Source organism: Euprymna scolopes, chromosome 26, assembly GCF_053919585.1.
Source record: "Euprymna scolopes isolate OS-2025 chromosome 26, ASM5391958v1, whole genome shotgun sequence".
Classification (NCBI taxonomy): Eukaryota; Metazoa; Mollusca; class Cephalopoda; order Sepiida; family Sepiolidae; genus Euprymna; species Euprymna scolopes.
The window spans coordinates 97,770,191-97,797,097 of record NC_136507.1 but is presented as its reverse complement, the minus strand read 5'-3'; the positions used below and the strand labels follow the sequence as shown (position 1 = coordinate 97,797,097).

The 26,907-nt window shown below is 30.1% G+C and overlaps 1 protein-coding gene and 1 long non-coding RNA gene across 17 annotated transcripts in view; one reads left to right on the top strand and one right to left on the bottom strand.

Annotated features, from left to right (window-relative positions):
* LOC145248297 (kalirin-like) overlaps nt 1-26,907 on the bottom strand; it is an 858,283-nt gene that overhangs the window by 371,076 nt on the left and 460,300 nt on the right. For all 13 annotated transcript variants that reach the window (XM_080110176.1, XM_080110182.1, XM_080110183.1 and 10 more), the window contains 8 exons: nt 25,370-25,485; nt 23,468-23,590; nt 22,068-22,250; nt 16,653-16,759; nt 12,410-12,476; nt 10,340-10,449; nt 6,224-6,293; nt 79-168 (listed from right to left, as the gene is read on the bottom strand). In XM_080110176.1, the coding sequence (XP_079966302.1) occupies nt 79-168; nt 6,224-6,293; nt 10,340-10,449; nt 12,410-12,476; nt 16,653-16,759; nt 22,068-22,250; nt 23,468-23,590; nt 25,370-25,485 (866 nt within the window). The remainder of the gene's footprint in view (nt 1-78; nt 169-6,223; nt 6,294-10,339; nt 10,450-12,409; nt 12,477-16,652; nt 16,760-22,067; nt 22,251-23,467; nt 23,591-25,369; nt 25,486-26,907) is intronic.
* Nucleotides 17,101-26,907, top strand: part of LOC145248300 (uncharacterized) — a 101,511-nt gene continuing 91,704 nt past the window's right edge. For 2 of the 4 annotated variants that reach the window (XR_013863357.1, XR_013863355.1), the window contains exon 1: nt 17,102-17,265. This is a non-coding gene — a long non-coding RNA (uncharacterized LOC145248300). Of the gene's footprint in view, nt 17,266-26,907 lie in introns of all 4 variants that reach the window. The other 2 variants (XR_013863358.1, XR_013863356.1) reach the window with 2 other exon arrangements.

The following is a 26,907-nucleotide window of genomic DNA, read 5'->3' as shown; positions in this document are numbered from 1 at the left end:
ATAAAACACCCACAAAAAAAATCAGTTTAAAAATAAGGTTATTTAATAAATTTGAATAAAAAGATTTTTAGAACTGACCTCAAAGAATGTTCCAGCATGTTCGACAAGCAATTGACTGGAATCGGGTTTGTTTTTGCAGTATGTTACATAAATAGAGAATTTCTCAGCCTGAAAAAAATTTAAAAAATTTATATATATATATATATATATATATATATATATATATATATATATATATATATATAAAAATTTAACAATGCGCTGTAACAGAAATTAGAAAATAAAACAATGGTTGATGCTTATATTGTATGAAAATCACATTCCACGTAAAAACCAATACCAAAATGGGTATCGCCATCAAAAATAAGAAAAAAAAGTCAATGAGTAAAATTTTAATTAAAGATAAAAATCAGTTTTCATATTTTGCTGATTTGCTATCCATCATAAGTTGGTTAAACTGACTTATTTTCCATTTCTCTATGGAATTTCCATTCTTATCAATGGTGCATCAGCAAAATACGATAAAATTGATTTTTATTTTTAATTAAAATTTTACTCATTAATTTTTGCAGAAAAGACCTGTCCATAAAATAAAACCTTTGTTCATCTACAAAAACTGAAACGTATAGTGTATAATCAATTTTTTTTTCTATGCATAGCCACACTAATGAGTCCGAAAGATGAAACAAGCATCCCCTATGTAAATATCTAAAACATTCAACTCCTACATACATATCTAAAAGAAATCAGCTCTCAACACACACATGTATACAATAGAAAAAATGCGAGCATGAAAAATAATATGGTTATGCTTAAACTTGGAAAAATTAAGGACTAGTTGTTAAAACTGGAAAAGAAAAGGACAAGATATTCTAGTAAAAAATATACTAAATTTATAACTTAAAATATAGCAGCATTAAGAATTGATTATATAATGTTATAAATTGAATTAAAAAAATTCTTAATGCTGCTATATTTTAAGTTATAAATTTATATTTTTTTCTTTTCCAGTTTTAACAACTAGTCCTTAATTTTTCCAAGTTTAAGCTTAACTATATTACTTTTCATGCTCGCATTTTTCTATTGTAATTCATGATTTTTCCAGACTTCCAGTAAATTCATGTGTTCTTTGTTTAATTTCTGTCTTATTTTTTTTTGCCCCATAAATATACACATATGTAATAACAATGTACGACGCTCGTCTGCTTTCAATAAAATCTCCCCAATTATCTCCCTTTGTTTTACTTGTTACTTCTCTTTTCACGAGAACGGTGAATTGGCAGCAATAGTAGTTGCTGGAGCAACATGGTTGCTATAGAAACTAAGTTTTTTTTATGATTTTGAACACCAGTAAATTCATCAGGACTTGTTTTACTAAACAAAAATTGAAAAATTTTTTCACAATATAGCTGAGAAGGTGATCTATAAACTGTAATATTTGCTTGAAATTTGGTCAAAAATGAGTGAGCAGTGAAGTTTTAAAACAGTTCTAAATGACTAAAACTGCCACTTAACCATATCATTCAAACACTACCGTGCTTGAATGATAATTAGTGCCCCTATGTATATATCTAAAAAATTACGTGGTGAATGAAAATGGATATTAAATTTTAAATCTGCAATCTCAATTTAGATTAAAACACTTATTTTATGCCCACTTAAATGTTAAAAAGTGTCACAAGAAAAACATTATTTTCAAACTAACTACAGTGTTGGTCAGAAATTTTTCATTAATTTTTTTTTTCTTTCAACATTTTTTTAATATTTTTTAGGGCTTTTTTTTTCTGTTTAGAAAATTATTCATTTTTTTTTAGTGGGATAAGGATTTTAAAGGTTCAATTTAATTATCATGGCATCGTTCAGTCATAAAATTATTAATTGGATCAAATTGTTATAAAACTACAATCAAAATTTTGTTAAGTTAATGTTCTTTTAATCTTTATAAATATTCTTTGATGTGAATAGTTTTCAACATTTTTCATGAGGATTTTCTAAGAATTTTAAAGACAGTTTAATAAATTTTCTTTCCAACAGTTTAAATGCTTCCGAATTCCTTTCAAATTTCAAAGTGTGACAAGGTAATTCAGTTTGTTTTTAAATTAAGACAAGAGATTACAAGTGCAGATGTGTTATTGAAGAAACCAATATTTTTGTCAATTCTTATAAAAAATGCCAAGTATGTATGTATATATGTTTTGGCTCTGGAAAAAAAAAAAAAATGATTGGAATCCATTTAGAAATGTTGAGATGCATTTAGTGAACACTCATTTTGAGAATTATATACAAAGTGATTTCATCAAACAATATTACTCATTAGAGTTTGCTAATTACCGTCACTGGGCGGGTCATATATATGCTTTGATTATGACATTACTACGCTATTATGTCATAACATTTAATTAAAGAAAACGAAAGAAAACAACAAAGTAATACTTAAGATGAAACAAAGTAAACCTTGAGTCTACTTAATTCTCGCTTCCCTTGATTTGTCGTTTAGTCCTCACATTAATGAATACATGATCGCAGTAGATCCAATTAATTGTGATCTCTGCACATTCCATATTAGTTTATTTTGTCAACTAGCTTAATGCCTTGTTTGAGCAATTTCTATTTACAAAAAAAAAAAAAAAAAGACATGTTCATACTATAAATTTTTTTTTCTTAAATCAGAGTTTTGACCTTATTCTAAATAGTCAGTTTGAAAATTATAAAATGAATTCTTTTAAATAACAAAAATTACCTTTCATTTAAGTAAAATCAACTGATTTGGTTTACTTAATGACAATTTCATACAAATGACAATATCTATTGTAAATAATTCATTCTATATGATTAATATTAGGGGGTATTCAGTACATATTTATTTAATCTGTTTTTGTTTAAATTAAAATGAAGTGAATTAATTATCAAAAATAAAAAAATAAAAATAAAGAGCATTTGTTTTCACAATTAATTGAAAACAAGTGGCTATTTTTTGAATTTTTTATTATTATTATTAAAAAAGTAATGTAGGTACATTTATCAATAATATTAATGCATAAATGATCACAATCGATTCAATTAATCGAGATCTCTGCATATTCCATAGTCTGCAATTGTATCTATTAAACCAATTGCACACTCCTCTCAAATCAGTGTTATTCATGCATTGTGGTTTAAAGACAGTACTGAACCTTTTGCAGCCTAATTAGAAATTGAATAAGAAGTGAAAATTAACAAACAAAAAGGAAAATTATCTTTATAAAGACAACATATTTATTGCACTATCAGTAAGATTAAAACAAAAAATTGATATTAAAAATAACATATCCATAAGTTTGTTCAATGCATTAATTTTGTTTTTTTACTACTAAAATTTTCATTGAAATCAAAAATAAAATGAGAGAAAAACAAAAATTAAAAAAAAAAACATTTTAAAATAGTCAACAGTTAAAGGATTATATTGAGAAGATTCTTTTATATATATATATATATATATATATATATAGTAATTTATAAAATATATATGGCGATTAAGCTACACTGAATATTCCGCATTTCATCCACTCTAGGATTCTTCAGGCTTATGCGCATAAGCCTGAAGAGTCCTAGAGTGGGTGAAACGCGGAATATTCAGTGTAGCTTAATCGTCATATATATTTTATAAATTACTAACTAGCTCTCCCTACATATTGAGCACTTTTGAAGTAAATACTTAAAGTTTTCGCATAAATTTATACTTTCGTATATTAATTTTATGTGAGTAAATATATATATATATAATTATGACAGTGTAGCTTAGTTGTCTGGAAGTACATCCACTGAAACAACATTGTCCACCAAAAAGTGCTCAATGAGTTAACAGAGCAAGTATATTTAATTTATTTATACAACATTGATGGCTACATATGTGCAAACATGTTTCTGTAATCACCTGTATTAGGGAGACTATGTCTTCAGACCAAGAATTTCCCTCGAAAAGGAGACTTTCAGGGAATTCTTGGCCTGAATCTGTAGTCTCTCCCATAACGGATGATTACAGAAACATGTCTGCACATATGTAGCCATCAATGTTTGTATAAATAAATTTAATATACCGGCTCTGTTAACTCATTGAGCATGTCTTAAATTATATATATATATATATATATATATATATATATATATATATATATGAACAAATGATTAATAAAACATGTTAAAAAACATCTCGAAAAAGAGTTAAAAACATATTTAATTTTAAAAAAGGAAGCACAAGTGGATAGTCCTTAATCCACGGAGTTTCGAAGAAATACTCTCCTTCTCATCAGAGGGCAGGAATTAGCAAAATGCAGGATCAGATTTTGCATGTAAAAGGATTTAATGAAACCACAAGTAAGTCACAGATCTTACTTGGTTAAAAAAAGGGTGAGGTAAGGGGAATAGGAGGTAAAAGAAAAAATGATAAAAAGATTTCACATGAATGGATAGTCCAGTGAAGGGTAAAAAATCCAAGAATGGTAAAATCCAAACATATATATATATATATATATATATATATATATATATATATATATATATATACACTAGCAAAAGTACACATCGTTGACTGCGTTCAAAAACAGCCTACAGAAAATGGACTCTGATTTATGAAAGTATGATAGGTTATGAAAAGGAAGGGTTGTAAATTTGGGTTGAATCTGGGGGTATCAAAACCAAAGCAAAATATGATTAAAGTAAAAATAAAATAAATAAACCCCATAATTTATTATACCATACCGGTTCACACTGAAACACTTATCACAATATTCTGTGGATCTATATTAAAAAACCTTGTTAAAATTTGTGACATATTTCCATTCTATGGAAGTCAGGTGTGAACGAACATCCCATAATTTTATTATACCATATTTCTTCAAACTGAAACATAATTATCAAAGTATACTTACGTAGATAGATATCAAAAGTTTTTATTAAAGTTTGTGCCTATTTCCATTTTATGGAGGCTAGGCGCGAACGTAGACCTCAGTTTTATTATACCATCCCTATTTAAGTTAAAACATACTTATCAAAGTATTATTATGTACATCTATATCAAAAACACTTGTAAACGTTTTTTTTTTTTTTTAATTTTTTTTTTCCATACTTTGTGGACCAGGCACGTACGCAGACCCTACAATTTTAATGAACCACCGTTCTGCCAGATCAAACATACCCATTCCTGTGTCTCGATACATCTTTTATCATTATATGTAATCAGTTTTTTAAAATAGTCAACCAAATAGGAGCCTATTCGTGACCAGACACACACACACACACACGTAGCTTTATATTATAGATATATAAGCATGATGATTAAAGTTAATTTCTGTAGATTAATATATATATAAAAATATATTCAAGTTTAGAATTTAGTATTTGAAACAAGGAATATATAGAAAAGAATTATACTTATTTCCTTAATCCATGGATTTTCAATAATGGCATAGCATATTTTTTGCTCATCAGCACATATATTGATAAAGTTCCGAGTTTGGAGATTTCATATTCTAAATCTGCATACATGGTTAGACGTATAAAGTTCTAGATATTTGTACATCCGTATACGTGTTGTTGCAATCTATGGTAATGTATACAATGCAATTGAATATACATCTTCAATATGATACAATGTCTCTGCACCCCCAAAGATTCTGAATTTTTTTAAAACCTCAACATCAGCTGAATTTCAGCTCAACGAAGGTGTTTACCATCTCTTATACCCCTGAAAATCATATTACAGGATCTTTACACATTCTGGATGTTGCCTCACATTCGGAGCTTGTTTCAAATGGCACGATCACTCTATTACCTCTAATTTTCCCCTTGGATTATTATCCGTCCAACCTGACAGAAATATCTCGGAAATAATTGAACCCATCTTAACGTTGGATTCGCCAGGCTGTATGATATCCTTTATGACTTAAATACTTTTTAAATAACTTTTTCAATATATGTGCATATGAGCAAAATGTTTTTTCATCTCTGATTGTTTTGTTAATTGCATTTCATTTGAGCCATTATTGAAAATCATGGATTAAGAAAATAAGTATAATTCTTTTTCATATATTGAGCTTTACCTTTTTAGGTAGAATCGTCTTGGAAATATTATCTCACTGTAATATTTAATAAGACAATAATTTACTTGATTATCTAATCTGTGATTTAAATCATATATATATATATATATATATATATATATATAATTAAAAAATGATTTACTTACCCAAGTGACAAAACAATGTCCGACATCTTCAGGAATAGTTTCATATTTTTCTAATTCTTTTAAAAACGTTCTGCAAAAAAATTAAAAATAAAAGTTTATCAAAACATTGAAATATATTTTTAAAAACAAACAAAAAAATCTGATTATACTGACAACAAATATCTGTTAACTCATATCACTAAAGTTGGGTCATTTTAGATCCAAATTTCAACACATTTTTTAGAAATTGTTAAGATTAACCTTAAGTTGGAGCTGGAATTATATTTGATCAGCAGTATGAGGACTGCCTCTCTCCATCTGTTAACTGTAATCCCCAGTCGGAGACAACTGATAAATAAATGTCATAAAATTTTTTTTTTAATATCGGAGAATTTCAATTTTAATGAAATTATCAGTACTTATTCAATGAATCAGCTAACATATAAAGTTATCTTGCCATATTTTCAGAATCAAACCCAAATAGCATTTAAGCTGTCAAATCCAAGGGTGTTTTCCTGACTAGCAAATTTTTTTTTGTTAGTGTTACATATTATTAGCAATAAAACAAGCCAAGCATGCAAGATCCCTCTCTATGAGTGAAAGATTTACTTTCACCATGACTAATGTTTGTGCAAATTTTTTTTTAAAATCCAAGGGGTAGTTATTGAGAACAGTGCAAACAAAAAAAACAGACGAATGATTTGAAGGCAATTTTATGCCCCCTTTTGTGCTTCAAAATTTATTTTTTTGCATAGTCACCACCATTCTCAATGCACTTTCACCACCAATGAATGATGGTTGTGCATGGACATCTGAAGTGTATTTTTCATTCCAAAAGTAAAGCATCCTATTGTTTTTTTTAACTTAAAAAATTGAGCTACAAAAATGAAAGTCAATCGCATTAAAATCAGCTCCAGAATTTACTTTTCTACATAATCACCATCATTCTTAATGAACTTTTGTCAGGAATTCAATGACGCATATCTGCTTCTGATGCACGTCTATGACAGGGGTTGTATTTTTAGAGTCTCACACTGTTAATACCTACCACAAAGAGATGGAACTTTCAGGTCATGAATACATAAATACAGTCATCAGAACAATACAATTTGGAATATCCTCTTATTCGTAAGGGAAGATTTAAGAAAAATTGGAGATATTTTGGAATGTATCTTGTATATACACATTTCTGGGAAAATTCGAAAACTTAAACTAATTCAAATAGCTACACAAAAAGTGTTTCTCAAATAGGCAGCATTTTTTTCTCTTAGGCATATTTCATTAAATAAAATAGACGTCTTTTCTTAATTCTTTCCAACTTCCAAATTACCGTCTTCACTTCTGGCAGGAACTGGCTAATGTAATCACCATAATTTATTGCAAGTCGAAGTACTTTCCAATCCTTCTGGATTCATCATCAGGGATAGATTAATCTAACTGGTTTTGAACGATTTGTATAATTTTTTTTTTTTTTAACATGTATTTTTTTCACTGTTTTTCTTTTTTTTTTTTAACGCATATTTTTTCCATTGGTTGATTTTTTTTAATAACTTTAAACATTTCAGGATGTTATTACTAATGCTAAAGTTTATTTTATTAATAGTTTTTTTTTTTAGTTTTTATTAGTAATGCTTCTTGTATTTCAAGTTTTTGTTTATTATGTTCAAGTACAGATGTATTGTCAATTAATATCTTTCTAAATTGGGACAGGTGTGTTGAATAGTGAAGTGGTTAAATATAGCATTGTTTTTTAAGCAATGCATGGTTAATCTCCTTGACAAAGTGGTGGTAGTCAAAACTATGTATATGTTTTCACCTTTATTGTCAGAGAAACAGTCTCCCAAAGGACATTTGAATTTAAACTAAATAAATATATATAAAATAAATGGTACTTTGCTTGAAGCATTGCTGGTAAAGGAATATATGGAAGTTTAAAAAAGCCAAGAGTAATGTGAAAAGGACTGGAACCACAAGAGAAAAGAAAGGAAAAACAGATATGTTCGAGTAGAGAAATGTCTAATCATTTATTCATTTATCACTCCTCCCCTCATTACATAATTATTTGCAACCAAGTATGTTCGGTGTATATAAAGTCTATTGGCAGTATAGAAGTTAGAGTAATTTCAGGAGAAAGCACCTCCCCTTTTCAAAAAGAAAAGATATATATATACAGGGGAGTTAAAAGAAAAAGAATAAGATCAATTCTTTAAGAGGAGACTTGTCAGAATAATGCAAAGCTCAACAAATTGTTTTGAAACTTATATAGAAATCAATAAAGAAAGAAAATGACGATATAAAAATATTTACTAATATACTAATATATATATTCTTTTATTCAATAAGGGGGATACATCAATTGGAGGTGTAGGGTAGGTAAGAAATTTTTTTACCATGGCATTTCAAAGCCTAATGCTTCTCATCAGAGGAAAAGCGAAGATACTAGGTAACATAATAAGGATGCGACATCTAGTTATAGTTATATTAGGAGCAAAATAACTGTACCGTGAGAGATAATATATGGAGTCTGTTTGGGGGTGCGAGAACTAAAATAATTTCTACGATATAGAAGGTTTATTTTTTATATTTTATTTTTTTTTACATAGGAGTCATCATTTATCAAGATCCTGAGGCCACTCGGTTAAGGGTTATTGAGTGTACAGTAATCAATTGTACAATATTGTAGTAGTTGTTATTAATGGAAATTTGGTAGATTGGATTACTTAAGGGGGCGTATAGCTTTATAGTGAAATAGCATGGTATAAAGAGTTTTCACTTGCCCTACACTCCCGATTGATGTATCACCCTTATTGAATAAATCTATATATACTAGTATATATTATTATATCATCATTTTCTTCTTTATTGCTCTCTCTCTCTCTCTCTCTATATATATATATATATATATATATATATATATTAAAGGTAGGTAAATGAATTAGCATAAGCTCAATTGCATGTTCAAAAACTGAAGACCAAAACCAACCAAGGATACGGTACGGCCATTTTTTAGATGCTATCCAGTTTATATAAATATCTCTTCATGAGTACAAAGGTGCAAGGAAGAGCACCAAAATAATGATCACTTTGCAACATTAAAGTGGATTTAGGTCCTACATCAAATGAGTAACTTATATTTTAGGGTTTTAAAGATATAGCCAAATTGTGGAAGAATAAAAATCCAGATAGTTCTGGTACGTCGTTACTTGACTTCTAAAAGACTAACTTTAATCTATTGAGCTGATTATAGATCTGCACTACTCCAGACACCATCTTACTTTATAAAGGTTAGCTTTATAATTAAAATATCTACAACTGAGGTATATATTCTATAAATAGGATTTCGAATTGTAACAAATATTAAGCTCAATAAAAATGATTTCTTACTTACAGAGCATGTATGTTATTAGTTATCATTCCAAAACCGAAAAATGTATTCGGGAGAATTTATAATGAAGTAAGTGTTGAATAATCCTTAACAAACCTTCTCATTCAGTATTCTTTGTTCAGAAGGAAAAATCCAATGCAACCAGAAGCATTGGCGTTAATTTGACTTGCAAAAATAAAACCAATTTATTTGTTTACTGTATTACTCGTTTTGATTGGACTATTATTTTCATCTTGAGTGTATTTTTGTGCAGCGTTTCAGTTGGTGTAACCTTTGACCGTTATCAGGCATGTTGGTCATTATCTTGGAAAGGAAGGAGAAAAGTTAATGGCTGCGAAGATGGTTTCGTATTCTTGGAGTTGTTTTTGTTTTTTGGCTGTGGTTTCATGAGAAAAAAATTTGGTTGACAAAGGGGTGGCAATTCTTATAAAGATTGAAATCTACACTGACCAAACATTGCACAAATAACACTCAAGATGAGAACAATAGTCCGATCAAAACATAATATAAACAATCAGCCCTCATCTCAAAAATTCAGAACTGCAATCTATTTTTGTTGTTTCAATATTGAAAAATCCAGTACACCAGAAGCATTGATATTAATTTGACTTGCAAAACTAAAACCTATCTATTTTTGTTGTTTCAATATTGAAAAATCCAGTACACCAGAAGCATTGATATTAATTTGACTTGCAAAACTAAAACCTATCTATTTTTGTTGTTTCAATATTGAAAAATCAAATGAGACTTACTTGTCATGGAATTCATAAATTTCCTTGATATTACTAAATATTATATTGTCTTTGTTTTCGATTCCTGGTGGAATGTTGTTTTGTTGATTTAACATTTCACCTAAATAAAACTGAAAAAAAAAAAACAAAACAAAACAGATTTCAGTGAAAAATATGATAAACATTGAAAATTCAATGAAGTTTTGTAGTTAATGTTTTTTACAAATGTTCATAAAACAATTATATTTGCTTGTATAGATTAATGATCCTTTAAACCAACGCATTTCAGGTGAAAACAGTATGTACTTGCATATCATATCGAAATTAGTATAATTTAAAAAAAATGTACAAAAACGGACCCAGAAGAAAATGTGCTAGATGAATTTTTAACAAAAAAAATAGCCGCGATTGTTCTGAAATGCGTTGGTTTAAAAATGGCGCACACTTCTAGCTGATGACACTCAAGTCTATTTTTTTTTTTTTTTTAAACTTTTGAAATCACTATTTATTAGATACAATATAATAATTGATAGGGAATTTACTCTATAATAATGAATTAGAAACCTACATAAAATATCATATTTGAGCATATTTTATGACCGGTGCCCAGCTAGTGTGTCTGTGGGTGGCTAGGTATGTATATATGTATATATACACAGATATGACAGAAAAGAATCGACACCCATAGAAATAGTTTATTTCAATAAACAGAATTTATAGAACAAAATAAAAAAATAACTCATCACAAATTTAATAACTAATACTTAGTCGACATTCCTTTGTTTTTAATGCTAGGACCCTTCTAGGTATTACATTGGTCAGTTGACAAATATCAACTTGAGGAATTTCTTGCCATGTCTGATGCAATAATGCTAAAAGTTCATGCTTAGAAGATAGCATCCTTTTCTTTTTGTGAAGGTTCTGCTCTAATATGCCCCAAAGGATTTCAACTGGATTCATATTCAGAGACTGACTTGACCACGGAAGTTTATTAATCCCATTTTGGCTCAATCAATGTTGTGTTGCCCTAACAGAGTGACAAGGAGCTCCGTCTTCCATGAATAGAGAGTTAACTTGGTTCATTTTATGACTTGAGATTATTGGTAGAAGTCCTTCATGTAATATTGAAACATATTTAGCAGAATTGATGTTTCCTTTGCACTCCACCCGGTCTGAGCTACCATCATTCCAAATTGCACCCCATACCATAGCCGAGAAACCCCCATGTTTCAGCATTGGCTACATTCTTTTAAAGTAAAACTTTTGCTGAGGGAGCCTCAATGGACCCATACCCTTCCACTGTCAGTAAATAATGCCAATCGTAACTCAGAGAAAATGACATTGGGCCAAAAAGTCATACGTCTCTCCAGAATCTCATGAACCCAATCTTTTCTGTGCTTGATATTAGCAGGACGAAGAAGAGGTTTCCTTCTCGCAGGTCTACAATAGTAGCCCAGATTGTGAAGATACCCAATAGCTGTTCTGAAACTGACACCAGCTTGTGTTGCAATGTCAGAGGCTTTGCACTGAGGGTCCTTTTCAATATTTCTTTCCATAAGATGCAAAATTCTTTCAGAGGGGCCGAGGTGGCCTGGATGCGGTTTTGTGCACTCTTTGTTCTCTCTTGTGAATTATACGATCACTCTTTTAAAAGTAAAAAGCAGTATTGAAAGATTTCCTGCTATTTTGTGTTGACTAAGACCACCTTCGTCCTCACAGAAATTCTGATACGTCTGATGCTCCTTGGATTTCAATACTGCTAGATGCAACGTTAATGAGATACTAAGTTATTTCAGCACTATTCTTATCTGTAATTATAAACAAACATAATCTTGGGAAAAATATTTATCTTAGTGTCTATTTTTTTCTGTCATGTCTGTGCATGTATTTATATATATATATATATATATATATATATATATATATATATAGGGGGAGTTAAAATTATGCAAATTGTGATGATGAAATATCAGATAAAGTGAATTATTTCCTTATTCCATTGAGTTTAAAAAATTTGGCATTTTTTTTCGGAAGAAAAGGGTTATCAAATGAATTTTATATAATATTGCTGGTTAACGCAAAAATATTTACCTTCATGCAGCTTTCAAGATCTTTTACGTAAGATCTTTCTGTTTGTAATAGTTCAGCCATAATAAACCTAGAAAAAAAATTAAATTTGCAGATTAGTCCAAAAATTCTAAATTATTATTCACCAATGATCTACAAATCGATGTATCATTTATATTAAAACATCATAACAGAAGAAAGTGAAAAAAATAGTTTGTAATTAATAAAGTAAATTCATAAGAAAGGATTCATTATAGGCTAAAAGGGAGAGAGAGCAAAGTTGTTGTTCGAAGTGGAAAGGATGAATGCAAAAAGTGGGTGTAAGTTAAATTACTGGTTCATGGTTCATTACTGAAAATCAACGATGTTTCAGGAGTATAGTGTTTTCCCCATTTCAGCATGGTACAATTTGTTTGACCAACTTGATTTTGTTGTTGGCATTGATTTTTCCTCTTTCTTTCAAGTACTTACAGGAGAGAAGATGCTAAGATCGTCAACATCCATAAAAGAAAGTGGCGCTATTGGTGCCAGCTAGATTTGAATTTAGAACACTTAGATCGTCAGGCGACATGATTATCCATCATCAGAAAAGAAAGGCTGATTTTGCAAAGAAAAATTCAGCTCCAAACATTTTTTTTTTTAAATATTAATTTTTTTTTTTATAAAGGAAGATGAAATTTTTTTGAATGATAATTATAAAACATTATGAATTTAAAGTTGATAAATGAACAAGTTATAATTTATAAGGCTGTTGAAACAAAGTTTTTTTTCCTTCAAATTAGAAAAATATACTTTAAAAAAATCATAGATTTAAAGGTTTCATACAGATTTTTTCCCGTTTTTTGTTGAATATTACAAAAATATGAGAAATATATGTAACTAACACAGACTTGGTTATATTGAGTCTCTTTTAACCATAATAATGCTCTATTCTGAGCATAAGTTCATCGTATTAGAAACTTTTTCATGATATGATTGAAAATATAGTTATAAAAATTCTGTTTTATAACATCTATATATATATATATAAGCCTGAAGAATCCTAGAGTGGATGAAACGCGGAATTTTCAGTGTAGCTTAATTGCCATATACATTTTATAACTTACTAACTAGCTCTACCTACGTATTGAGCACTTTTGAAGTAAATACTTAAAGTTTACACATAAATCTATACTTTCGTATATTAATTTTATGTGAGTAAATTAAGTAGTTATATATATATATATATATATATATAGCAATTAAATGGTAATCAGTAAAAACCTGAAAAGAGTTCTCAATACTATTGTAGAGCAAAGATATATATTTTTTATTACCGTTTTATCTGCTTAGTTATACGTTTTGATTACCAAATCATGTAAACGATCCAACAATTTCAGACTTCACAGAAATATTTATCATAAATATTTCTGTGAAGTCTGAAATTGTTGGATTGTTAACCCAATGCACTAATTAAAACATGTGTAATGGTAATAATAAAAAAAAAATCTATATATATATATATATATATATATATATATATATATTATTTATATTGTTTACAGAAAGTTTGAGAGGAGATAAGTCATTGATACCGTCGGCTTCAAACCTGATAATTAGAGACCATTTTAGATACCCATATTAAGCTCTCTTCAGCCAATACTCATCTCAGGATCTCAGCTTGAAATGTGTATCTAAAACGATCCCTAATTATCGGGTTTGAAACAGTCGGTATCAATGACTTGTCTAAAACTTTCTGTAAACTATATATTTTTTTTATTACCATTTTATCTGCTTAATTATACATCTAAAACTTACCTCATATAAAACTTTCTGAAAACAAAATATAAATAATGCGCTCTTATTTTCGGATTTTCCTTATAATTGAGCACTCAACTAGATTTCTTTAAAAAAAAAAAAAAAAATATATATATATATATATATATATATATATATATATATATATATAGTATGTTTATTATACAAACATTATTGATTACATATGTGCATATATGTTTCAGTGGAATCTCAATTTAGAGGGACCCACCTCAGCAGACCGAAGAAAGAAGCGACACTCAGTTTTCAGTCTGATGAGATGGGTCTCTCTAAATTGAGATTCAACTGAAACATGTATGCACATATGTAACCAATCATGTTTATATGATAAACATACTACATACCTGCTCTGTCCTCCACTGAGCACTTTAATAATTTAAGTTTCAGTGGATCTACATTTAGAAAATCAAACTATACAATAGTTATTTTTATATATATATATATTGATTGAGATTGTCGGACTGACTTCCTCATCTTGGTTGTTATTGACACATATATATATATATATATATATGTTTTATCTTTATTACGAATTAAAGACGAAATGTTGAACACATAACTTGGTTTGTTCCTTTTTTATCTCTCTATCTCATCAGAATACTATTTCCATTATTCTCACCATATATTCGACGCCTGCATTCAGTCTCAAAAGACAAAGGATACCTCTTGTAGAAGCAGCTACGCATATAATTGTGAGGTAAGGGTTGTGAAATCCCCAACCACACTTCTAAAGCAGCACTGTTTGAATCCAGTGGCAAGGAGAAGTCCAGGACGACTGGAAACAATGCCGAGATAAGAGGAGAGAACATACAACACCTGGAAGTCCCAAATGGTCACCCATTTAGTACTGACCAGGTTCAACGTTGCTTAACTTCTGTGATCTAGCAGGAACCGGTGTGTTAATGTGATTATTATTTATATATATATATATATATATATATATATATATGGTCATATTGTTTCAAGTGTGACTTCTCTTCAGAGATTTTTCAGATTTTGTGCTCTTGTGTATTAAAGACAGAATACTCTGAAAGGCACCTGTGTGTGACTTTCTTTAGAGTGGAATTGAGCTGTAACAGCACAATCCATTTTTGGAGTGAGATACAAAGGGTCAAAGGGCATGTTCGAGGAGAGGATTGGTCCATACCAGATTCTTAGATTTTTTAGTCAAAGGTTACTTAATTTTTAATAGGTCTTCTAGATTGTGTGAAGCCAATCTGCACCGTTAGCTTTGAATTAATGATAGTAACAGCTCGATTATAAACCCCATCATCAGAGAGATTTCATTTTTTGTCAAAGTTTTCCTTCTCTTAGATGAACTGCCTTTTTCATGACTAAAGAGCCCCCTACCCCCTTATATAAAACTATTTTTAAAAAAATGTCCTTCATTGGAACATTATTTTGTCAGTAAATCTATCAATTTTCTGCATTGCTGAATAGTTTTACTTACATGAACAAACAGTACTAATGTTCTTGAAAGGATCGTCAATTGTTTTCCATGAAACACTGTCTCGAGGATTTTTATTGAGATTATATATATATATATATGTATATATATATATAGTATGAATAGTTGAGTTTAAGACTTTGTTTGATAAAAATTCAATATGGCGTAATGGAAAAATATAATGGTAACTGCAGCTTCTCTTCCAATTTTTGGATTTTTACCATGTCAAATCACACTTCAATTCCTTTTGGCAGATTGATTGTTGCTATTTCTTCTGATTAGTTAAGGGCATAATAGATTCACTGATCGATATAATAATTAAGTAATTGATTTTGTGCTACAAAACAGCTACTGTCAAGAATTGTATAAGTCAACGGAATTAAAGGAATAAATTATAAGATGGTCAACATCATGAATTTTGGAATATAACTTTTTGTCATTTATTCTATATATATATATATATATATATATTTTTTAAGGACTAGTTTCTTCTATGGAAAGCAACCATTTATTAAGTCACCTGATAAGGACTACTGGTTTTAACTAACCATTTATCTGAAATATTAGCATGTCCAGTGTCACGATCATAAATCTGTTTATATTAATAAAAATATATCTTGCTCTTCTTTTATTGAGCACTCTTAACCTCATTAAATTCATTAGTTATCACTCTTGAATACATTTAACCTTTATATATATATATATATATATATATATATATATTGTAACCCTCCAGAATATCAGAGGGAGACTAACAGGTGCTACACTTTGCTCAAAGGTGACTTGGAACTATGATAGGCAGAGGTGTTCATCTCTGTCCCACACACACATTTGTCTAAAAAGGTTTATTTATTCATTAGAAGTTGAAATAAGGTTATTGATCCAAAGAATAGATACTAAAGAGATATAATAAATGCTTTTATATTTTAGAATTAAGTTGTTAAAATATTTTAAGTTTTCTAACAGAAAAAAAAAAAAAAAAAAAGGAGAAGGCACTCCACTTACTCTCTTCGGCGTGCAGATTTCCGCTTTTCCTCTGTAAGTTCTTTGGGAGCGTGTTGTTGCAGCTTCTCTTCAATAGATGGATCACTTTGTCGATCTTCTTTCTCAGTCTGTTAAAAAAAACAAAAAAAACAATCATCCATTACTTACGAAATAATACATCAAAGAAAATTATACAACACCACAAAAATATTTGTGTAGTAAAAAAAAAATATATATATATATACTGGAATGAGGAATTGCATTTAAAATTCAGTTTGATTTGAAATTAAATTTTTAAAAAATAAAGTTTTTTTTAAATTTGTTATTGGACATACATTTACAATATAAATTATATCATGGTCACTCATCATATGTAAGGAAGCAATGGCGCTACAAAGGATAGGCATTTATGTAGGAGCAAAACACTTAAAATTTTAGAATAATGTCAAAACACTCCTCCAAAAACAATAGTTGCAAGAAAAAATAACGATGACCAACAGAATTGAAATGCGTTGATGTATTGGGAGTTTTTTTTTTTAACACAAGAAATCTTTGATAACTTCTGAACAAAGAAGAGTGACAAAGATTTGAACCTCGGGGAATTAGGAAATGCTTTTCTTCAAATACAAAAGTGGTAAGTTCTACATTAAAAGTTTGTTTTTTCTTTTTAAGAAAATCTAAATTTATAAATTTATATTTGAAATTTAATGTTTTGGACATTCATTTGAATTCAGATTTTTGATAAAAATCGACAATTATCAAATTCATATTTTGCTGAACAGAAAATATGTTTTAGAAAATGGATTTAGTTAATTATTAAATATATCGATAATTTGTTAAGCTTCATCTTCGAGAAACTTCTCTCGATAACGATGTTGATGAGTGTTGTAAATCACTTGAAAAATAGCATACACAATTAAATAATTTTTTTTTTTTAATATTTGTATCTTTGTTTATTTCTTACAATTTTATTTATCCATGACTGGGATTTTATTTCGATTTGTGACTTTCTCATTTTTAAAATCATTATTGGCAATTTTTTTTTCATTCTTTTTTTTAACTTATATTTTTATTAGTGACCTTTTCATTTTTTTCCCCATTAGTGACTTGTTGATAATTTAAATATAAACTTCCCTGGCATTTTGGCTAGGAGCAAAGTGTAGTATCTTTCTGATACTACACTTTATCATTGCTGCCCTCAGTCAGCAAAAAAAATCCTTTTAGACTGAGGCAATATTAATTTTTATTCCAATCCAGAGTGACCTTTTTTGGAGATCTCAATTAAAAAACAATATTAAGTCTAACTCTGTCCTCATGGGGAGGCAATTAAATCGGGACTTGGAAATAACTTTTTTAAAATTTCTGATGGCATTTGGATTTTTTGTTGTGATTTGTACATTTTTTTAATAGATTGAGTGAAGAAACTGATGTTATATTTTTAATGTTACCCCTTGTATTTGCTCTCGCTACTATTGTCACATGATGTACACCCTAAAACAGAATACATATTTGGAAGATGATAATTTAGAATCAAAAGAGTTTTTTTTTTTTTTTAATTCTGGATAAGCAACAAATTACTGAATCAGACACAATTATCATTTTATTTTCTTTCTTTTTATCTGTAACTAATGTTGCACATAATTTGATAATGAAAGGAGATTAGATGCTGCTGACATAATTTGGAGCCAAGATAAAAAAAATAAAACAAAAAGTAAATCTGCACATGGCACGTGATGAAATAATCAAAACCCATTTTTCTAATTAAGACATTTTTTACGGGAGAGAAAAATATTTAGACCTGTTTTTAAATTCCTTGGAAACTAATTTTAAACAATGTAAAACATTTTAAACAAAATTTAAACCCACCTTTTGCCTGCTATGGTTATAAAAAATACCTTACTCTTAAGATCCTCCCTAGAAAAATATAAGTTTCTTTTTATGTACTCATTTCTATTTGTATGCTGAATTCTTTAAAGCATCCACAAAAGACATGGTTCATAAAAAAATAGATATCTATTAGTACAGTGTCTAAAAAAAAATGTACTCACACTTCGAATGATGATAACTTTTATTTAAGAACAAGGAGCGAAATGGAATAGCTTTGAATACAGAAAACATATCTAATTTAAGAATCATGTTTGTAAATGTTCAAATTGATGACTATCAATGTCTTGACAACATTGATAACATGCACCAAGGAGTTAATAAACATCACAAAACACATGATTATTGCACTATTTTTTTTTTGACACCCTGTATTATATTTGTGACTGCTTTATCACATGACATACACTTTTTCATAAGTCTAATACAAGCAGAAACCACCAAAAATGAAGTGGATAAAAAAAACAAAAAAAACAAACAATGATACTATTCAGATATGAAACATGGAAATCTCACAACAATGAGTGTCTAAAATTATTAATACTTTTCTATAAATAAAATCATTAAAAATGTTTGAGATACTTTCATAGTTTAGGCTATAGAACAAATGTGATATAGTGACTGTGTTTAGTTAAGAGTAGCGATAAACCAGCACGACTATTAATCATTCTACCAAAAATCTTGGTAATTTTAATGAATTAATTATTTCGGGGAAGGGGATTGCTAAATAGAAAATGTTATAAAATGAAAAGAGACTAGCAAATGAAATATTCCATTCATTAAGTGCATACCGATTCCATATTCTTAAAAATGGTAATAGAAATATGTTAATAAAAAAAATAAAAAAAACTCAAAGATTTTATATTTCAAGGATCCTTATATGACATTAGCAAAAGAATAGGAATATAAACTTCTAGATTTCTAACAAAAAAAATATGGAGCAGAAAGGACATATTACGAAGGTGTTTCTCAATGAAGATCCTCAGGTCCACAAGTGAGCCTGAGAAATTTTGAAATGGGACTGGAGCGGCCTCCAATGAATATATAAGGAGGATGAAATTCTATGGTTTTTCTACTGACATAGATTTATAAAATCACTGTAGTATAGCTCCACTGACTTTGAAGTCCAACACAATATAGAATTAATTTTATGTTGATAAAAAAAAAATTTCCAAGAATTTTTTTTTAAAAGGTTATGTGGGCCTAACATTTCTCTTGACACTGAAAATGGACCAGAAGAGAAAAGGTTAAGCAGTGCCTTATACTGCATTGGAAGTTTCTATTGGTGTATATTCAAGTGAAACATGGACTATAATGTTAGAGAAGGAGCAGAAGTTCAATGTCTTTGAAAATGAAAGTTTAAAAAACTTATCCTTGAAGTAACTTTACAAAATAAAGAAATGCAGATATCAAAAAGAAGTTCAATATTAACAGATCCACTATTTGAAAAACAAAAACAAAACAGATTAACATTGTTTGAACATGCTTCTTGACTCTCAGACTCCAGCTATGTAAAGAAATCGTAAAATTTTATTGAAATAAAAAATGATCAAGAGGGCGACTGTCAAAGAGATGAGCTGACCAGATAACTTAAAACTGGTATACCGTTTTTGACAGCAGAAAGACTGGCCCAAAACTGTGACAAAAGAATTTTGTTCTCAATCAAAACTCTCTGAAGTATGCACATAAGTAATAGATAACTTGATAGTAAAAAAAATAAATTAATTACAATATTTGGTATTTTCATAATATATCAAAGATTTCCTATTAGATGAATATATATATATATATATATATATATATATATATATATAATGTTTACAGGTACAAAATTTATATAAAGATTTAAATAGAATTGTGCAGAAAATTTCTCGCAAACTCTTTCGGCTATCATCTTGTCAGGAAAAAATTGATAGCATACAAAACAATATCATTGGCTAAATTAAAGAGCACTATGGGGGAATTTAGATTTACCAAAATTAAGAGGGAAAAAAAAACGATTAAAAGAAAGAGTTAATCTATAAATATGGCCTTTAAAAGTGACTAAAATTTGGCACAACGGAGAAAAAAAAAAAAAAAAAAAAAAAAGAGGGAGAAAAGGGTCAAAGTTCCCCAAAGAGAAATAATGTTTTCGTGGTCTCCTGTTGCTGGCATAAAGGTTTTCGAACCACAATAGAGACAGACTCCGAAATCTTTAAATGGTTTTTGGAATCTGCTCTGCGTAACACCTCAAACCACTCTATTTTATATTTATCAGCACAGCATGGATTGTTAACCAAATGCTGGTCAATTGCAGAGTCTAAGGCTACGGAAGGAGGGAGACTACCAGATCCTCCTCTCCCCTGTCTGATTTTAGATGGAACGTGCTGGTTCATACGAATTAGCAAATGCAACAGTGTTCGCCCGACATAACCAGCATCGCATTGGCATTTAAATTGATAAACAATATTACTAATTTGGGTGTAAGGCAAACTATCTCTGCGAAAAGAAGGAAAAGCAGGTCTCGTAGTGTACACCAAACGCAAGGAAACAGAATAGAAGCACTTATAAACAGTTGTAACAATCTGTTTTGACAATTTAATATCCTCATCCCCAATCCACGATAATTTTAAATAAATCGGGCACTTCGCATTGCCAAACTTTTAGGGGATTTAAAATCATCAACTTTCTTGCCAATGTAATCTTCAATAAGGTCTAAGGTATAACCATTATTGATAAATATTTCTCTGATTTTATCAAGTTTGGAGTCTAATCTATTAGGTGAACATATCATGAGAGCTCCATGTACCAGCGTATTAATTAAGCCGACCGTGCATGATTTGGGTACAAAGGATGACCAGTTCACATATAAGCCAGTAAAAGTGGGCTTTCTATAAATGGTAGTGAGAAAGCCCCCTCTTGAACGTTCAACAAGAACATCCAAGAAGGGAAAAGAATTGTCCTTCTCTCATTCCATAGAGCACTGTTCAAGTGGTGGTCAATGATTATATATATATATATATATATATATAAAATTATAGATATCATTTAATAGTATCACCTGTCTGTGGTCTAAGGAGTTAGAGCTACTATCAACTAGATGATTGTTGGTTCAATCCCTAGGTTGGGATAGGTGCTGGTCTAGCCACACTGAAGAGTTGTGATACAGCAAAACAGTCTGTGGATGACGATATAAGCCCCCCACCTTCTTTAGTTCAGTACTGACATTGATAATATCACTTGTTACTACTTTAGCGTAATGCAAAGCTCTTTGTAAATAAATGTGAAAGTGACGGTCACTTTTTATATAAAACCATTGTAGATATTTACTAGTGACACCTGTCCATGGTCTGGTGGTTAGAATTACTATCAACTAGGTGGTTGTTAATTTGATCCCTTACTTTGAATAGGTGCTGGTCTAGCCACACTGAATAGTTGTGATACAGTGAAATAGTCTATATATAAAATATGTTTTGTTTTTAGGTTCAAGATTGTATGATTGATTTATGCTAACAAAGCAAATTGGTTGCATGCTAACATGGATTGAGTGCTAAAATCTGAATGGCTACTTACTTCATTCGTGACACCAAGTTTGCTTTCCAACTTCTGTCTGTATTTTTCCATGCGTGAAGAGAAATCCTTGTAGCGTTTATCTACGGCTGCACACCATGCCATAATGCTGCTAGCGTGAATTGTACCTTTCGATACAAAACCATCGGCAAGCTGTAGCAGCAAACTGACATTTTCTTTAGTTTCCTACAAAGAAAAAAAAAAGAACATAAGAGAAAGTCAGTACACACACACATTATATATATCAAAAAGTAAAAATTAAGTTTACAGTTTACAAACCGAAAGGCGAATATTAATATTAGGATTTATATAGTAATCCCAACAAAATAAAAAAGCTCCATACAACCGAGACAGAAGATAGAGCTTGTTATAGAAGAACACAATTTAAGACTGTAAATTATAACTTAAAACAAGAAGTTATTGTTCAACAAGATACTCAAATAAGAAATATTAAGATTTCCTTAATCCGCAGACTTTCAAAGAAATGTGTTCTCATCAGAGGAAAGATGTTAGCAAATGAATATTACAGCAAAGCTATGAATTTGTTGGTGTTGGCATTAATTGAAAAGGCATTGCATGAAAACTAGTCATAAATGCAAAAAGTTTTAGTGCAAATAGTTCATGAAATTGGAAAAAAAAAATGGAAAATGAAAAAAGTAAATTAAAAATTAAAAACTAAAAATCCAAATGAAAGGATATAGAGTTGTTATGTATTCCCAAGATTAAATGATCATAAAAGTCGATGTTCTCATAAGCCGGATTTATAATGTTGGTAAATAGATCCAAATGAAAAATACAAAATGTGTGTAATGTAAGTCTGTAAAAGATCTCATTTGCAAGCAGTCACAGAAGAAAGATTATTTCGAATCATTAAAGTTTTTTTTCGCTTGAGAAGAATACATTTCTTTGAGACTCCGAAGATTAAAGAAATTGAATTGTGTTCTTATGTATATATATATATATATATATATATATATATATATCTGTGATTTTCTTCTGATCTTAATCTGTTGTTCACTTCCCCTTGGAGTTGTGTTTACAATGTCATAAATATCTTTAGTGCCATGTTACATGTAAATGAATGCTGCGCTCCTACTAGCTCGGTCTTTCTAAGGATGCAGAAGAAGGATATGATCATGGTTCAGTATTCATCTGACTCTGTTTTTAAAGCTGAATATGCCCAGACTAGAATCAGCTTAGTATTGCAACTGCCTATGATTGAAAGGATATGCTGAACAAAACTCCAGTTTAATAAATAACTATACACACATTTCCGGCACATAAAAATCAACATAAATGATAGATTCCATGGAGAAAGTCACTTCATACTGCCATGGCCAATATGCAACCCACATCCGATGCAGGACAATGAAAAAAGAAATTATAATCGCAGACAAACTTACTTTAGCTCTGCCTCGAAATTCATAATACTCTTTTAATAAAGAGTCTGTTTCTTCTCGTGTTTCTCCAACACTTGTATGTGTCGATAGGTAAGCTTCTCCAGAATCATGAATCCAATCCAAAGCCTAGAAGTAAAAAAGGAAAAATGTTAAAGTTGCTTTTTTTTTTTTTTTTTTTTTTTAATTTAAAGTAACAATTTAACATTTTAACAAATTAAGAGAAAAAAAAAATTATTATATTACACGTATGAAGTAAATATAAAACAAGTCGCTAAAACATTGTGAAAAATTCCTCTAAATTAAATTATAGATAGAATATTTTAGTTTTACAAACTCAAGTTTTTACTCACATTTATAGTATTGGAAATATTGCAGAAGACAATACATCGTATATGTAGAGGTTAAATAATTTGTAGAGGAGTAGTACCATTCTGAGATGGCTCATTTGTGGCAGCATCAACTGGTTACTACGCATTCCAGCTTTATGTGATGCACAAAATAGAGCCTTTCCGTAGTGAACTTAGTGAAGAGCCACACCGTTCACTAGGTTGTACTGCTAATGTGTATGAGCATAAACAGAACATGGCTGATCTAGAGGAATAAACCTTAAAACAAAAAAACTTCACATTCTTTCAAATTAGTTATAATCCCTGTGGCAGCCATCCATAAACGTATGCTATGATGGGGGAAAATATTGTAGTTTCATAGAAAGAAATTCTTAACAATGGGAAGCTACACTGCATCAGTTGGCAGAGACGTGTAAAGTATACAGGTTTGGAAAGGTATATACTTATCCAATTCCAAATATGCTGTTCACACATACTTCTGTATAATCTGCTAAACCACATTTGCTGACAACAAAAAAACTCCTAGTTGGAGTTTTTTTGTTGTCAAGCAAGTGATGAATCTCTCTGAATGTATTGATATACCTTATAATTGTATAATAAAAATCAATAAAAAAAAAATATTTATACATTTCGAAATTACCAGATGATTACTGCCTACAACAGAAGACATTTGAAGACGTTAACAGAGTACAATGATCAAACTCTTGCAAAACTAATGACAATCAAGATAAGAATATGTTTGGTTGTTGTCCCTCTGTATTTGCTTCCCGCTATGGCATAATCATGTTGACACACTGGTTCCCGCTGAATCACCAAAGTTAAGCAACATTGAGCCTGGTCAGTACTAAATGGGTGACCATTTGGGACTTTCAGGTGCTGTATGTGCTCTCCGCTTATCTCGGCATTGTTTCCAGTCGTCCTGGTCTTCTCCTTGCCACTGGACCCAAACATTGTCGATTCAAGAGAGGTGTGGTTAGGTATTGCCTCACAATTATATGCGCAACTGCCCCTACAGGGGCATCCTTTGTCTTTCAAGACTGAATGGATGCATTGATCGATCGATTTGCTTCACCATGAAGGCAGAGTTAAACACAAGGTTGATTTTTAATGTAGAAGGACTCCACCCTACCCAAAAACTGAGCACTCTGGATAGAGATAAAAATTACCATGGAGAAAAAATGTAGTGTAGTATCAGAACAGATGCAACACTTTTCTCCTAACCAAAAAATAGACTGTTGTACTCTCCAGCCTCCTTTGAGTGCCTTTTGTTGAAATCAGTAACCTCTGGGAATTTCAAACATTTGCGATAATAAAAAAAAAAATAAATAAATAAATAAAAATAAAAAACTGAGGAGGAGGAGGAGGAGGAGGATAACAGTTGGAATGATGTAAATACCACAAAAGAAAAAAAAAACAAAAAAACCCTCAGTTTAGAAATATTATCCAAACAAAATGAATTAGAATTAAAAAGGATTAATGGAAGAAAATTATTTATTAAAAAAAAAAAGGGGGGGGGGGTAGAATAAGTTAAGTATAAAAATGTAAATTGCTTACGAACCTGTTTTGCACTTTGTTCAAACAAAACATACTGATGACATTGTTCCAATTTTCGCTTTTTCACTGTCCAGTATTCTATCACAACATTCTCTTGTTGAAGGAGTTGGTCTAGGGTGGCTGGAAAAGAAAGCAATAATTTGTCAACCTTATTCACACGCTTGATTACAGGTACAGGGTGTTCCATTAAAATCTGACACTTGACAAAAGCTAAACAAAATACCAGGAGTTGCTAAGGAGTGTAATGAAACTTTGGATGGACGAGATCACCACCAGACTCCATTTCTGCAATCACAGTTAAAATGATCCAAACGTAGCTGACAACAAGGTTTCTCACTACTGATTACCAAACTTGTGATCACTCTCCTCACCCAACTGCAACTTTTTTTTTACTACACTTATACGACACTGACTATTTCTTCTGGAACATGATTGAGAACAAAACCAACAAGCACACCCACAACATGGTCAACTCTCTAAAAGCTGCCATCATGGAGGCGTTCATCACTATAGACAAAAATAGTCACCAGAGCATGTGATTCATTTTATACCTGCTTTGAGATGATCATTTCTGCCAATGATAGTTGTATTGAAACGTAATAGTATTTAACTCGAGCTGTTGCTAAATAAACTGTTGGGTCTCTGCATATACCACTTTTTTTTTTGTCTATTTTGCTTTGATGTTGTATAAAATACCCGATTTTGCTGCAATACTTTGTAGAAAGTAATAAATTCAAAGCAAAACCATCTAACATAAAAAAAAGGTTTAATTTATAAAAGGAATATTAAAAGCATACGAATGTTGCATATTACTTAGCTGTAATATGCTTTTCAAGTGAAGTGTAGATATAGTCTGCCAGATTGTAACATATTAAAACAGCCTTGGAAAAGATAAAGAGAGTTAATTTGTCAAAATTTAACATATCGAAACGAAAGAGACAGAAATATCAATAAACATGTTGGAAAAAAAAGAATTTGCTCAAAGGTGAAACAAATTTACGTATAAAATGTAGCTCTTAAAAATAACCAGTTTTAGATCGACTGACCAATTCTCTTTTTCTCTCTTTGAAGCTTGTACCCAAGATAAATAAAGAACTATATATTTGGGGTACAAATGCCTTTGTGTCAGTTAATTGTAATTACCAAAGATATGGCTGAAGCAAACGAACTGACACATAGAAAATCACCATTAGCGATAACCAGCCCAGAAGTAAATCTTTCAAAGTGTTTGTCTTTATAAAAAGTGTTCAGAAAACCATCATGATTATAATACTCTAAACAGTATGCAACTGTAGAGTGGAAATTTGGTGTGAGATGGGAGACGCTTGTTGAAGCTTGGAGGTAGCCATTTTGTTGAGTAGGCCATGTCTGTATTTATCTGAGTTTGTTTAAAATGAACAAAATAAGGTCACCACGTTCCAAATAAAATACCAACATCTTCTCTATAATTAAACCAACTTTATACAACAGAATAAGAACACAAGAATGTAAGATAAGTTCGCTCAGCATGAATTAAGGTAAAACTGTAATTGACTGTAGGTC